This window comes from Calypte anna, chromosome 7 (genome assembly GCF_003957555.1).
Source record: "Calypte anna isolate BGI_N300 chromosome 7, bCalAnn1_v1.p, whole genome shotgun sequence".
Taxonomy (NCBI): domain Eukaryota; kingdom Metazoa; phylum Chordata; class Aves; order Apodiformes; family Trochilidae; genus Calypte; species Calypte anna.
Window position 1 is genome coordinate 4,151,364 of NC_044253.1, and position 14,498 is coordinate 4,165,861.

The following is a 14,498-nucleotide window of genomic DNA, read 5'->3' on the forward strand; positions in this document are numbered from 1 at the left end:
CATATAGAAATAAAAAAAAAAAGGGCTTAAGGAAGCTTACTCTTTGGTTTTCATAGAGAGTGCATTGGTTGCAAAAGACTAAAGGACAGCAGGATCTACATGTTCTGGCTGTTTACTTTTCACCTCTAAAAAAAGCTGCCATGAAACAGATAAATAGGCTCTATCAGGAGAGTCATTTCCATACTGAATAGTAAATTCCACTTCCCACGGCTGTGGGAAGACTTTGCCTTGAATATCCATGTGCAAGAAATATGGACTGAAACTAGGGCAGATTCAGAAAAGGGCTATTTGAGATGCTGAAGAAAAAGAGCAGCAGCCTATCGCAGGAATGATGACTAAAAACCTTGGCTGGCTTTGTCTACAAATCAAGGAGGAGAAGGAATAAGGCTGCTGTCTGTAACCCTTTTTGGGATGGTACACCTGAGAGAAAAGAACTGTGAAAAATAAAGAGCTAGCTGACTGCTGACACAAGAACACAAGTCCATTTAGGCTGAAAATTAGAATCCTTTCAGCTTGAAAACTGAAGTTTTGGAACATTCTTCCAGCACGAGCTGAGGGGCAAAAGCATTACTTCTGAATTTCATTAATTATGAAAGGAATCAAATGAGGTAGTTGTTTTCAAGAGCTGGGGAATTGATTCAATGCTACAAAAAGTCTGTCTGAGGCAGATAATGCTATGTTACACTTTTCAATAACAGGAACGCAAGTGAATTCCTCTTGGGTGAATCCTGGGCACACTTAAGACAATGGCCATTGGAATTAATTAAATGGAGCCAAGCATCCTCGGTGGTGAGGGAAGCTGCTCATGTGTCAGAGCATTCTCTTCAGCATCAATATTTAAAGCCAGCTAGTTGGAACCTTTTACTTAATTGAGAAACAATACAGCATTTAACCCTTCAGTGGATTCCACCCTTTGGCTGTCAGAGACAAGATCTGTTCAGCTGGCATGTCAACAGACAGCTGGTGGAAAAAAAAAAAAAAAAAAAAAAAGATACCCTATAAGCCACATTCCTTTCTAAAGGTTTAATATGCCCTGTCCAGGAAACAGTACCACAGTTTCATCCACTAAACTGGTCTTCAAGTATTTGGGATTGGAGGTCATAGTTTAAATGACCTCCATAATTTAAATCCTCCAGCCTGGAAGGTACAGCCATTTAAATATCACCATGGGAAAAAAAGTGAGTCTGGACAGCAGGTATTCTTAGCTACAGCCTGATTTACAGTCTCTCTAATTGAGCGTTAGACTTTTATAACCTAAAAACCTCCTTCTTTCTGTCACATTCCTCCCAAAGTACCAGGAGGATTGCATCTGGAATAGTTACAAATAGTAGCAAGACCTCAGAAAAGAGTATAGTGCAAGAATCATTTTTTTTCTGGCTACAAACTTGTGCTCATGTTAGCCATGTCAATAATTACCAGGCAAGGCTTCAGAATTAGGTTCAGAGGACTGATGGAAAGCTGGGCTGGTTCTTCCATTCAAAAAAAAAAAAAAAAAAAAATCTCAGCAAGTCCCTCTCAGTTGCTCTAATTCTGACCTCACTCCAAAGGCACTGGCCTAAAATATTTTCCATTGCATTGAAAATGCCTGTATCTCTTTAAGTATTTTCAGTTCTCAAACTATATTCTTACCCTGGGAAAGCAAAATGTGCAGATATTAAAAAATGGAGATGTAAAGACAAGGCAGGCCAGGTAGAGTCAAGCAGATGTAAATGTCTAAACTACTAAAATCATTATATTTTCCAGAGTGTACATCACACTTTAGTTTTCTTTCCTAAGGCAAATAAAGATCTACTTAGGAATTAAGAGACTGCACCAAACAGTACAAGCAAAGTTGGAAAGTGAGTAAATATCTTCTCATATCACAGGAGTCAGCCTCACTTCTGGTACACACAGAAGGGGCACATTGCTCGACTCCAATAATACCTGAAAATGCTCAGGATTTCTTTGTGATTGCTTTTTCTGAAGCAAGTGTCTGTTTGAAACAACCACTATATATTTATGTAGTTTTTAAAACACTGGTCCACTATATGTAGTTCAGTAGGAAAAGGCTTCAAGTATTCATGGCTATCCAGCCTCTCCTTACCTCTATATCAAATTTATCTTGAGTGCACATGTAGGAGATTATTTTGTTAAAAGAAAATATATGGTGCCTCTTCCTTGGAATAAAGATGAAATATGGATTTGTGACCTTTTTCTTTTTTTTTTTTTTTTTTCTTCTTAAAAATTAAGCATTTTAATAGTGTTTTGAACAAACCTAAAGAGATTTTAAGACACACATTTTGTATTATAACATTCCCATGGGGCCTGTGTATGATCGTCTTTACCAAAGCTCCTTTCAGTCCCAGTTGAATAAATATGCATTTTATTTCACTAATCTTGAAACAACAGGAATAAAGTTTACCCAGGTCTTTTATACCTCAGAGAACAAAACAAATACTACAAATCTTTAGAGAGAGAGGATATACAAAAGGGCTTGAGGTGAATGTTTCAAAGCAAATACTCTTTAAATGATGTGCAAATTATTTCAGCACTTGAACATGATTTATGAAAGGGGATTAGTCCACTGAAACAAGAACCCAGTTTAAACTGTTGGGTTTCAAAGTCAAAGAAGAGAAGCATTTGCTGGAAAAGGCAGAAGAAACTGGATAGTTATCTATAGTGAGGATTTCTGATTGATTTTCTTTAACTCAATCTTACATTAGCTATCACTGTCATTCATACTTAACTGTGTCGGGCAGTATAAAATACCTTCTTTTATGATATAATTCTCCATAAAAATGAAGTATGCAATAGTGATAATTAAGTAATAATGAGGTAATTAATAACTCAATGACTAGCTCTCTATTTACTAGTATGCCCCATAAATGAGCACAAGGAACATGAAACAATTAAAGATTATCTAAGCTCAAACAGATAACTTTTCCAGGGAGTTGTGTGTCAGTGAGCAGACCAATGAGTCACAGGTCACATCTATAACAATACATTATATTATATTGTAATATTCCCACATACTCTTCACCTAATGGGTAAGAGCTACTCTTAAGTACTATAAAAATGAGCACTTTTATGTAATTGTAAAGATTAATAAGTGAGCTAACTTCTCATGGTTCTATAATGACCCTGCTGTTCTAGTAGGTAAAGGAAAATTTAATGATCCTGCTCAGATATGATTAATATCTAACTTTTTCCTGACTAAAAATCTGGACTTGGTTCAATAAAAATGAATTAAGTGAACATGCATTGATTTCCCTGCCAAACGTTTATATGGAAGTTGGTTATGCCCAATTTAAAAATATGCTTTTTCAACCCAAATAGTAAACTCTGGAAGGATTTTGGAAAGTGAAGTAAAAATAAAACAAAGAATTAAGGAAATATTATATTATAATTGAGGGAAACAGGATATTCCAATTAACAACAACAAAAAAAAATCCCAAAATTCCTTTGTTTTTGTTGTTTTTTTTTTGAGAACTAGTCACAGCCAGTTGTGATTTTGAGTGAAACATAATCTCCTGCTATCAGTAGAAGTGACACAGTTCATTTGTGAATTTGGCATGTTTTGTTTCCAAAATGCCAATATTGTTACTTCTTTGTTGCTGAATCAGTATTTTCCTAAGCATACCTAGAGTAAATGATGCAGAGGAATATGAGAGTAAAAATATGTGAAAATACAACTTTAGTCCCTATAGTCCAAATGTCTTTTCTTTTTCTGGGCTTTTTTCAGTACCTGAAGATGACTGTGTTCCTTTTGATGCAATAAAAATATATGCCACAAACATAACAGGCTGCAAAGTGACAAAATTAACATTGCAGGAAGGAACTGCATATTTGCATATAGTTTTCATTTTCCTTTCTGTTTTAATTGCTGCCATTGGTAACGCTGCACTAATATACATTACTTTATATTTCTTGGGTTTATTAAAAGTAATAAAACTGACCTATACATAACGCTAACACTGTAATGTAATAATACTCCCTAAATAGCATCCATTTGGCTTTGAACCTCACATCTAACTAAAACAAATGGTCTGGGAAGGGGAAAGAATTCAGACCTCATCAGAGCTAGACAAGTTTGGCTGAGACAGTAAAACCTCTCACTACGTCCTGGGATATGGTCATGCAACATACCGTGGAAGACAGGAAGAGAGAAAAATCACCCAGGCTCCTCTCCCAGCACTGCCAGGGATCAGATGATCTTTTTCTAGGAACTCTCAATGATACTTTCAAAAAAATAAGTTTCTGGCTTTTCTTTTTTTTGACTCAGCTGAAGCCATGCAAACACGTATGGGTGACCATCCCTTCCCTCTGCAGAGCCACAGCAAGGGGTGTTTGCCACAGAAGTGTCCAGTCCTATGTGGCACAAGCTTTATAACCTTTGAGCAAGACCTGGGAAAGAGCTTTAGCCAGGGAAGAAGCCTCATGCAAAGGCAGAAAGGGTTACAGCTTCACTGATTTCTCCAGTTCACATTCACTAAGACTCCAAACTGGGTTCCTGCTGCTGGTTTCCCCACCACACATATACATTATGGAGTACTAATTATCTAATGAACTGTGTTCAGAGAAGATTCTAGATGCTTATAGTAGTTACTAGGAATCTATACATGCTATGCTTCAAGTTTCAAGATTTAGCCTTCTGAGTAAATGAGTGAAATGAGACAAGCAGCAATTTTAAAGCACACAGAGTCCTTGGCTAAATACCAGGGATGGGGTGGCCTGGCTGAAATGGTATCTTTTAAACCAGAGCAGATTCCAGAACCCTGATGACTTTGTCACATGTACCTCTGAAGGCAAATCAAAATTATGATCTAGAGGTTATTGTTCTTTCCTGGATTAAAGAGATGCCAGAATGCATATTCCCAAAGACACATTCTCGTGTGGTAGCTCCCCCGGGCAGCGTGCAAGGGTTGTGGTGGCACGGAGCAATGCATTGCCTTTTGGGACTAAAAAGACCCACGGCTCCCTGCTGGAAGTGCAAGAGGAATTTAGGTAAGCAAAATATCATTATTTGACTTGGCCAGTGGCCAGGACGCTGGGGCTAAGGCCTCAATCCTAACGAAGAGCAGAAAGGAATCCCAAGCCTGCTGTTTAATATGCATGACATGTCGGCTTTGCTGTCAACTTTTCCTTCCACCCCCCTGCTTTTGTCCACTTTTTCCACCTGTTGCAACTTGTCCTTATTCAGTCTGGGAGCTGGAATTGCCTTACTTTGGTTTCACATTGTGTCTGGCACAATGCTGCCCAGATCCCTGGCTACTCTTATTGAGACACTAAGGGGATAGAAAATAGCAATAATCCTACAGAGCTCACCAAGACTTTCTTCTTCACATTTATATACACTTGTTCTTTTATTTTTGTATTATTTAAATCCTGATGCTCTAGTTGTGGCTCTCCAAGCTAGAATTTAAATATGGAGGAGATTTTCCAGGATCTGTCATTGCAGGGCTGTATGACTAACCACTGAGTTTTAAGTAAAGTGTTCTTGAAGATAAGAAAAATATGCGAGTAGGAACAATAAAAAATAATGCAATTCAATCTTATCAATTCAGGCAGTTCCAGCTTTTATGTGGCAAACAAGGAGATCAAATTGCATTTATCTAATATCACAGATTTTTTAAATGTCTAAAATATTTAATTATTTTGCTTTGGCAACCTAAAGCTGAGGAACAGATTACTGTTCCCACTACATAAGGAAATAAGTGACAACAATTAGTATTTATTCTGTTGCTTTTGTAATAAAAATAGAATTCCATCACTTTCAAGGAAATTTAAAATATTAATAAGAATGTGATGAACTGAGTAAATGTGACGCCATAAGGAAATGATGGAGAACAGGTTGGAAATATAGTGCTTTGGGAATGGATTGCATTATCAAGCTTGTGATTGTGCATTTTGACAAGAGCAGCCCTCAGATTGATACAGTAGCCAAAGGGCACTCTTCCTACTGCAAAGCCATTTGTTTCCATCCAGAAAAAGGAGAGTGGAAGGGGAATTGATCCTCTCCAACAATCGATAGCACCTCCAGCCCGGGCTCTTCCACACGAGGTCACTCCTGAGTGGCAATATTCCCAAATGATGGCCAAAATGCAAACCACCATGTTACCATGGGCGGTAAAACCAAGGCTGAGCTTGGTGGAGAGCATGGGTTTGGCTTCATATCTCACAACACGACTGTCCTGACAGCTCCTGGAGTCCACATGTGCAATAAGGTGTCTTGGGCTTTGGAGAGGGGGACAATTTCTGTGAATTCTGTGAACAAATCCCTTCCCCATCTCCCATGTGCAATGAGAGCATCTCTAAGTCTAACCCAGGTGCCTGGTTTTCATGAGGTATAAAAGAATGTGGCTGACCACCTACTTATTATCGTTATTATCACTGACCACCTACCAATTATCATTGGTACTAATTAGGCTTTTTGGCAACCTTAGTAGAAAAAAACTCAAAACCTATTTAAAACAGAAATTACTTGGAAAAAACCAGAATTACTTGGAAATTATAAAGTCTACCACTAATGTTAAGAATTATCTTTAAAAAACACTTATTCACATAGAAAGGAGCAGCGCTGCAAGGCAGTTTCCTTGCACCAGTTGTGTGCAACTTCTAATGGGGAAGGCTGCTAGGGTGAGAAACATATTCTTTCTGACCCAGCATTATCTGCATAAATTAAACCAGTGAAATAGTTGGCATCATAAAATAAAGAGCAATCTATTTCCATCTATTTGAGAGCAGGATCACGGTTTTACATATTTTGGTAATGTTCCCCAAGGCCATCCTTGATTTTTTTCTCAGCTCAAGGAAACTTCAATTAGAACATGAGTTGACTCCAAAACTGGGTGAGGAACCACTGAAAAGCTGCATGACCAAGAAGACGGTCACTCTCTGAACTTTGGAAATTGAGCCTGGCAGTTTCAGCCCAATTGTCAGAGAAATCAGTGTCTACAGCTGAAAAAGCATAACAGAGAATTACAATTTGTCCCTGTACTGTAAGCAGAAGCAATTAGGATTAAACATAAAAAACTGAATTCTTGCTACCAAGTCTCTGGGGGCAGCCTCTCCAGTTTTAAATTAAAATTACTGGGATACTTTGGTTAGAATATACCTGTCCTTTATATATGCATGCTGCTAAAAAAGCTCCAAATGACAGCAGTGCCAAGCATAAAAATGTTTAGGTTTTTTTTAAGATGCAAAGGAATACAATGATTCTGAAATATAAATGATTCTGAAATGTCTATTTCAGTAAAGAATATGGAGGGGGGTGGTAGCCTGCTAACACAATCAGTTGCTCATCTTCTGTGTTAAACTGGAGGAGTTTTAAGCCATCTTTGAAAAAATCTCCTTTGTTTGGATTTGGCACTGGCATGAGGCAGTAATATAGGAGCACTATGCAACCATAAAATGGTGAAACTTTGTAAGAACTTTATAAACACACTTGCAGATCCTGCACATATCTTCTCTGTGCTCTGCAGTCAAACTGGACAATGAAACGACCACCTGTTAACTGCTAACAATGTGTCATTACCCGTTCTCATGCCTTTTTAAAGCAATTTTGGCTCTAGCTGCCGATAATTCTGGCTACGATACTTGTGTGAACATTAAGGGCACAGAAAGCCAAAGGCAGAAAACTGACAATACAGTTTGTGCTTAGACTGCTAATAAGTAAGTGAATAATATGATTTTTTCTAATTCCACATAATTGCTTGATCTCAAGGGGCCAAAAAAAAAAAAAAGTTCTGAATACATATTTTAGAAGCAATCCAATCTACAGTATTTAAATGCAAGCTTCGATTCAGTGAGATTCCAGAGCAGACATTTCCCCATTTTTAAATAGTTTAAATAGCCTGTAACAAAACAGAGGTTATTCAAGATTCTCTAAGGTTTGAAAAGAAACACAGACTGAGTCTCTGTCACTGCTCATATTCACTTTTTCTGTTTTGTCTGACAAATTATCATTTAAAGATATGTGAGAAAGCTAAATAAATAAATAAAAATTCCCCGAGTGCTGAGACAGTTTATGGGCATTTTGCTATTAGCTACAAGAAGAGCAGAATCAGGCCCTCAAAACTTCCCATTCTCCTTGTCTTATTTTTCTTCCTCTGAGAAATGCAGTGTAACACACAGTACAAAGATATTGGGACAATTTTTCACAACCTACATACAAGCTACTTTATATTTTATAACAGGATGAAAAACCTTAAAAAAAAGAAAAAAAAAAAAAGAGAATCTTCAAGATAATAGGAAAATAACAACAAAAAGCCTGGGTCTGAAGAAAGAGATTATTTAATGAATCTCTGCATGTGTGTGTGTGTACATGCACATGTGCAGATATTTATGATTGTGTGGATAATTATCATTAAAAATAGCTTTGCTGGGTCTTTTTTTTTCTTTTTTTTTTCTTTTTTTTTTTTTTTTTTTTTAAATGCAACTCTATTCTTAACATCTAAGGCATTGATCCCTGCACTGAAACCAGTGCAGGCTAATTCCCAGGCAGCACTTTGGTACCTTTAGGTGTCTCGTACCAGCGTGCAAGACTAAAGCTGTCACAGCACTTACATGAGAAGCAGGATGTGAATCTCCTGACAAACAAAGAAGCAAAAAACCAAAGATTTAACAGAAAGGCTGGAATTAAAAAACTGCTGAGTGAGTGATTCAGGGTCACCACCAGCTCCTGCGTCTGCTGCCCACAACATCACAAGAATCTCGGCACAAACTGGGAAAGGAAAGTCTCAGTGGAGCAAAGCCCATCCCTGCTAGTTTTAGATCACTTTCTTTTCTAATCACACTGACAAAAAGCAACCTCGACCCCTGGAATTTACCTTCTGTAAAATTATAGATATACCACTGACTGTCAGCTACAGAGGATATGTCAGGTCTCTCAGCAATTCAAGTGTATAAATATACAACAGGCAAAATTACTCTGGCAATTTGAGGTATTTTGCTAAAATGGAAACAAAGCAACTGCAATAGACCATTAGCATAGGATTCATGTTGCTTATTTTTAAAAACAAATGGCTCAAATAAATGTCTTTGCTCCTAAACAAATTTATTTTGCTTAGAAGGGGATGTCACCCTTTAAAAGTCTGGAGCTAGTAACTGTCTTTACTTAAATGCAAGTTATGTATATCGGCACAGAACACACTCAGCTTTAAAACTCTCAGTGATCCTCCTTACATTCTGTATGTAATAAAAATTATCTTAGTCTGTAATGGCATATTTATTTTAAAAGGAAAAAAAAAAAAAAAAAGGAGAAAAAATACTCAGAAAAGAAAAAGCCTTACTTAGAGATTTTCTGTGTTCAGGCTTTGGATCTTTGGATTCAGTGTCTAAGCTATTCAGTAATTCGATGCTGGAGGATCTTCTGAGCTTGAACTCCAAATTTCTCGGTGTACAACTCCGTTCTTTTGACTGGGAAAAGAATATATATATATGTGTATATATATGTGTGTGTGCATGCTTTTAATAAAATTATTATTTGTAAGAATGAAGCACAAGATCACAGAATGCCAGTCCCAAATCAGAAGCTAGCAGACACACTGAGCAAGTGATGCAGCGAGTATATAATTTAAGTAAAGTGTAATGCAAAATTTGTCATATGGCAAAGCTTTTATGGCCCTGACAGACTGATCTTAATTTCTGAGATAAATTCCCATTTAAGTGAGGAAAACAAAAGGCCTACTTCTTTAGGCTTTAGAGACCAAAATTATTTCCACATTGCAGGCTACTTCCAAACGTCTGCAAAGAGGAAGGTTGTTTAAATTGCCTTTCTGGTTTAGTTAGTTACAGTAAATATTCTTGCAAACACAATTGCTTCAAACATCCTTACAAATTTGGGGTTGCATTCAGCTGGTCTAAGCTGAGGAAAAAGCAGGGGGTAACTTTTCTATTGCCCTAATCCACTGGCATCCACAGTGACAATTAGGGAATTAGGGACTATTAATAGAGGGGGGAAAAAAAAAAAAAAAAAAAAAAAAGAAGAAAAAAAAAAAAGAAAATAAACCCCAAGATTATATTTTGGCTAATCACACATCTCTTCTTGTGGCATTGGGTCAGGTGAAATCTAGCCCTCCCAATGACCTGGAAATTTGCAAGGCTTTAAAGTTCGTTCAGAGCTGTAAATCTGAAATAAATGACAGGTATGAAATGGTGGGTGAGTGCTCTGTGGTGGTACCCACCCCCAAAAGGGAACCTTCCCCAGGACAGGTTCTGCCCTCCAACACCCCAACCAGCTACTACCTGTGCCCCACACAACTGCTGCATTCACTCCATGCTCAGAGCTGCTGAAGCCACAAAATTACTATAGTTGCACACACATACAAAAATAATTACATTAAATCTATTAGATATTTAACTGAATAATTTTAATTTTTTTTTTTTTTAAGAAAAAAAGTGGTTTTAGTCTCAATGGAAAACTCCACCCCAAAATCTTCAGTAGGATATCAAAATCCTCACACGCCCAATGAAATGCACAATATGAAGACATACATCATCAGATCAAACTTTCTTTGGTTGATTATAGCCTCAGGGTAATATAATGTTTGTAGCTCTTTAAGGAAACAGTAGCAGTGTTCTGATTAACCCTTCCTGCCCCTCTCCACCAACTCCGCTGCAGCAAAACCTTTGAAAAATGCAAGAAATGGGAATATTTTTCTTTCCCCTGTTTCTGCAGTGAACAAGGAAAGCCAGTGCCCTCTAAAAAAAAAACAAACACATTCTTGGATCAGGCAGGGATAGAAGACATTTGGAATTTATACTGAGAGTGGCAAAAAAAAAAAAAAGAGAAAAAAAAAAAAAAAAAAAGAAAAAAGAAAAAGCTACAGCTGAATCTGGTTTGGTAATTAAAAACTGTTTTAATAAAATGCAGCACTGCTTACTTCTAGTAGAAAACCCCCAGCCTTCCTGGGAGAATAACAGCAATCAGTTACAAAGGAATATTATTTGCTAGTGTTATTCTTGTGAATAAGTAATACAAAAATTCATAAAAGGCTCAAATGTATTAATAGTTCTATTGAAGATTATATAGTGTAGGCTGCATCAACAGAAAATGCAAAAATTCATTAGTTATTAAGTGCTTGTGTGCTTTTACAACCCTCAGCAAACCAATGTCCTTGTTATTTCAGAGGAATAAATGTAGCGTTCCGTTCCGAGGCAGGAATCAAATGACATTTTTGTTCAACAACCTTGTTTATCTGACATTTTTTTAGTGCATTTGCATACATATTTTTCCATCCTTCAGAGAAAGGGATGTCTAGCTAGCTGCTGACTGCCTAAAACCTGCAGAGTTGCCTGAGCAAATGAAGTTGAAATTGCTACATGTTAATTAATAAAGGTAACAGCCAAAACAAATACATACCAATCTGTCAATTGCATTTTTGATAGCGTGGAACCAATCCAATATGAGGAAGTCGATATCCGACTGGAGGAGGAACTCATTTCCTGAAACTGTTGTGATCTGGGGAGGACATGGGCACAAACAGGTAAGTAAAAGACACTGGGCAGCTGATTTTCCTTCCATTTTCTCCCCTCTGCACCCCTCTTTCTCCTTTGTACCAAGAGTTATCCCCTGGAGTGCTGAGTTACTAAGGAGTTTTGAACCTCTGTCTGGAAACTGTTTTGAATGTGTCACAACAAACGAGATATTGTCTCAGCAATGCAACCACCGAACACAAATACTGCAAAAATAACAGGAATGTGACAAAAGTTAAGAAAAGCCAGGAAACTCGGTGTTAGGCGACACAGTTCACATGGAAATCAAAGCACCCTGAGGAAAAAATGAATGCAAAAAGAGAATTAACTCCTGTTCTTTTCTGTTTACATTACTACTTTCCTGTTATTATTTTTAAATCCCCTACCTCCATTCTTGAATTTACACATTTATTATATACCTGTGATTTCAGTGGCCACTTCCAAGCATTTTGGTAAAATTAATAATGTCACTCTTTTCACATTGAAAAAAAGAAAAAAAAGTACCATCAAAGATGGCTGTAGCAGAGTAATTAGGAGCCCATTTATCATGAAAAAAATCCCCAGTTTGTCTGAATAGAAGTCGATTTACATTTTTGACCCACTCACTGGGAATATTTATCAAAAGAATATTCAATCCCCTGATAATCTTTTTTTCACTGCCTAACAATATTTGGTGAAAATACACATGCAAATGCTGTTGGTCTGAACTTCTGTAAACCACCATGATAATACTGATACCTCACTTTTTTTTTTCATTTATTATTGGGGGTTTTTTTGTTGGTTTTTTTTTTTGCATAAATATCTTTTTGCAGCAGACCAGAGTTCCAGATGTTTTATACAGCATGCTCAAATGACCACTTTACAGATGGCAAAACTGAGATGTGGAGCTGTGCTGTGCCCCTGGACTATTGAGCAGAGCCCTGGTGCACGTGGTCAAGGAGCACAGTCCAGGGCGCAGCAGCATCACCTGTTTTCTGGCCAGTGAAGAGAGGGTTACATCTCCACCACATTCTGCAAGAGGCATGAGCTCCTCCAAACCAGTCAGCTCTGAAACCAGAGATTTTGCCTTTTTATTTTTTTTTTTATTTTTTTTTCCCCTTAAAAGTTGCTTGTGCAAAACTTCATGGGCATTGCGTGTCTGGGTGTCAGTATTTCAGGGATTCAGTGGGCACACACTGGAGTTCTTTTTGGGGTAAGGGTCCAAACTTCCCTGATGTCTTGCTTGGGGAAGAGATGAACACAGTAGCCAAGAGAGATTTCCCTCTGACCAAAGCATGAGGAAAAGCAGAAGAAAGCCATTAAGACCTGGCACAGCCTATTTATGTAAATCCATCAGCCCCAAGTGCTACTGTTTTGCTGCATCTGCCCCATATCAAGAGTTTTTACTGAAGCTTAAAAGAAACAACAGATCCTCAGCAACCCCCTCCTACTCCCTGTATCTTTCTTAAAACTGAAACACTAAGAGGGAACAAAACAAAAGACAACAAACAAACAAATAAAAAACCTAAACAAAACAAAACAAAACTAAAAAAACACCAAAACATTTTAATGTTTTATTAATTGCTCTATAACCCTCCTGTTATTGAGGAAATGCCTATGAGAAAGGTTTCCAAAGTCATCAGCATTAAGGAAAATCCCATCAGCATAGCTCCAGTGGAGATATCCTGTGAGAGAGCTGGGGAGAATGTGGGAACAAGACCCTGGCCTGGGCTAGGAGGCTGCCTGGCTGCAGATGTTCATGCCATCCCATCCATAGCAGTCAGGAGAGGACCTCCAACAATCCCCCAGTGTGCATGAAAGTGTTATTAATTGGAGAAATTTTAATTTCTGTATTACTCAACAGCCAACAATACTCACACACTCACTGTTCTCTTTACCAAAAGTATATAAAAAAAGTCAAAATTCAACTTTAGGTGAGCAGCTGAATGAGCTAACCTGCCCACATGGCAACCTTTGGGTTTGAAGGGCATTATATTATATCACAATTTATTAATGTATACATGCAGCTATGAATTAGACTAAACACAGGCAACAATTCAATCTAAAACCTCTCTCCCAGTATAAACAAATCATTATTAAAATTATGAAACGGAATAATATTTTCAAAGCAAGAGCAACATATATAATTAGATTTACTGGCTTAAAAAGGACACAACGTAGTTCAGTCTTCCGTTCAGTAAATTCAGCCTCTATTAAAATCCCAGTATTCAGCACTGCATAAACATTTGCACTGTATGATATGCAAAAGAGATACTCCACTGCTAACAAGACCAAAGCAAAATACACGTTGAAAGTTTCTTTGTCTGAATGTGTTGTTTTGATAACCATATATTATCAGTGTTTTATGAGCAAATCTGTAAAAACAGATCATAGAAGGGAAGGAAGAGAATTCGTTTAAAATATACTTTCTGTAAGATATAGTTCAAGTTCTTTCCTTTCTTTCCTGAGACTAATCTTCAGAGTAACCAGACAGTTTCAAGAAGACTGCTACTGCTCTCTACAGTTTAAATGCTTCCACTCCTTAATTACAGTCAGTAATTGACTTTGTTCTGCTCCATTCCAGTCATTCACAGGAAAGCAGTTCCAAAGGCTTTGGCTGGTAAATCCCATTTAATGTGTAGGTTTCCTACCCCACTTTTATATATTACCTCTTTAGGATTTCTGATAAATGGTTCTTGGAAGGGATTGCTAAACCATATTTGCACTTTGAACAATCGAATTTTCAGCACCCTTGGGAAAAGACATCAGTAAAGAATGCTTGCTTTGACTAAACCTTGTGATTGAACAATTTATGATCACAGCCCTAAATGATGTATAACTAACAACAAGCATAAATTGTTCAATATTAAGGCATGCTAACACACCGTCCTTGTGTCAGGCACTGCTGAAATAAACAGAGGGATGGGAGAAAAGAAACCATGAAAGATAAACCTAAATAATAATAATAAAAAAAAAAACACAAAAAAAAAGAAATTAAGAGCTCCAGATAGAGTTGCCAGTCTCCATTGTGCCAGGTATTTCACTTAGTCAAATATTTCCTCAAG

General features: G+C 37.3%; 1 protein-coding gene and 1 long non-coding RNA gene across 2 annotated transcripts in view; one reads left to right on the forward strand and one right to left on the reverse strand.

Moving 5' to 3' along the window:
* ARHGAP15 (Rho GTPase activating protein 15) overlaps positions 1 to 14,498 on the reverse strand; it is a 310,817-nt gene that overhangs the window by 148,464 nt on the left and 147,855 nt on the right. Inside the window, exons 6-7 of the mRNA XM_008494359.2 lie at positions 11,342 to 11,440; positions 9,270 to 9,396 (exon numbers count right to left, since the gene is read on the reverse strand). Of these exons, the coding sequence (XP_008492581.1) occupies positions 9,270 to 9,396; positions 11,342 to 11,440 (226 nt within the window). The remainder of the gene's footprint in view (positions 1 to 9,269; positions 9,397 to 11,341; positions 11,441 to 14,498) is intronic.
* Positions 4,884 to 14,498, forward strand: part of LOC115598590 — a 43,227-nt gene continuing 33,612 nt past the window's right edge. The window contains exons 1-2 of the long non-coding RNA XR_003987758.1: positions 4,884 to 4,983; positions 11,368 to 11,465. This is a non-coding gene — a long non-coding RNA (uncharacterized LOC115598590). The remainder of the gene's footprint in view (positions 4,984 to 11,367; positions 11,466 to 14,498) is intronic.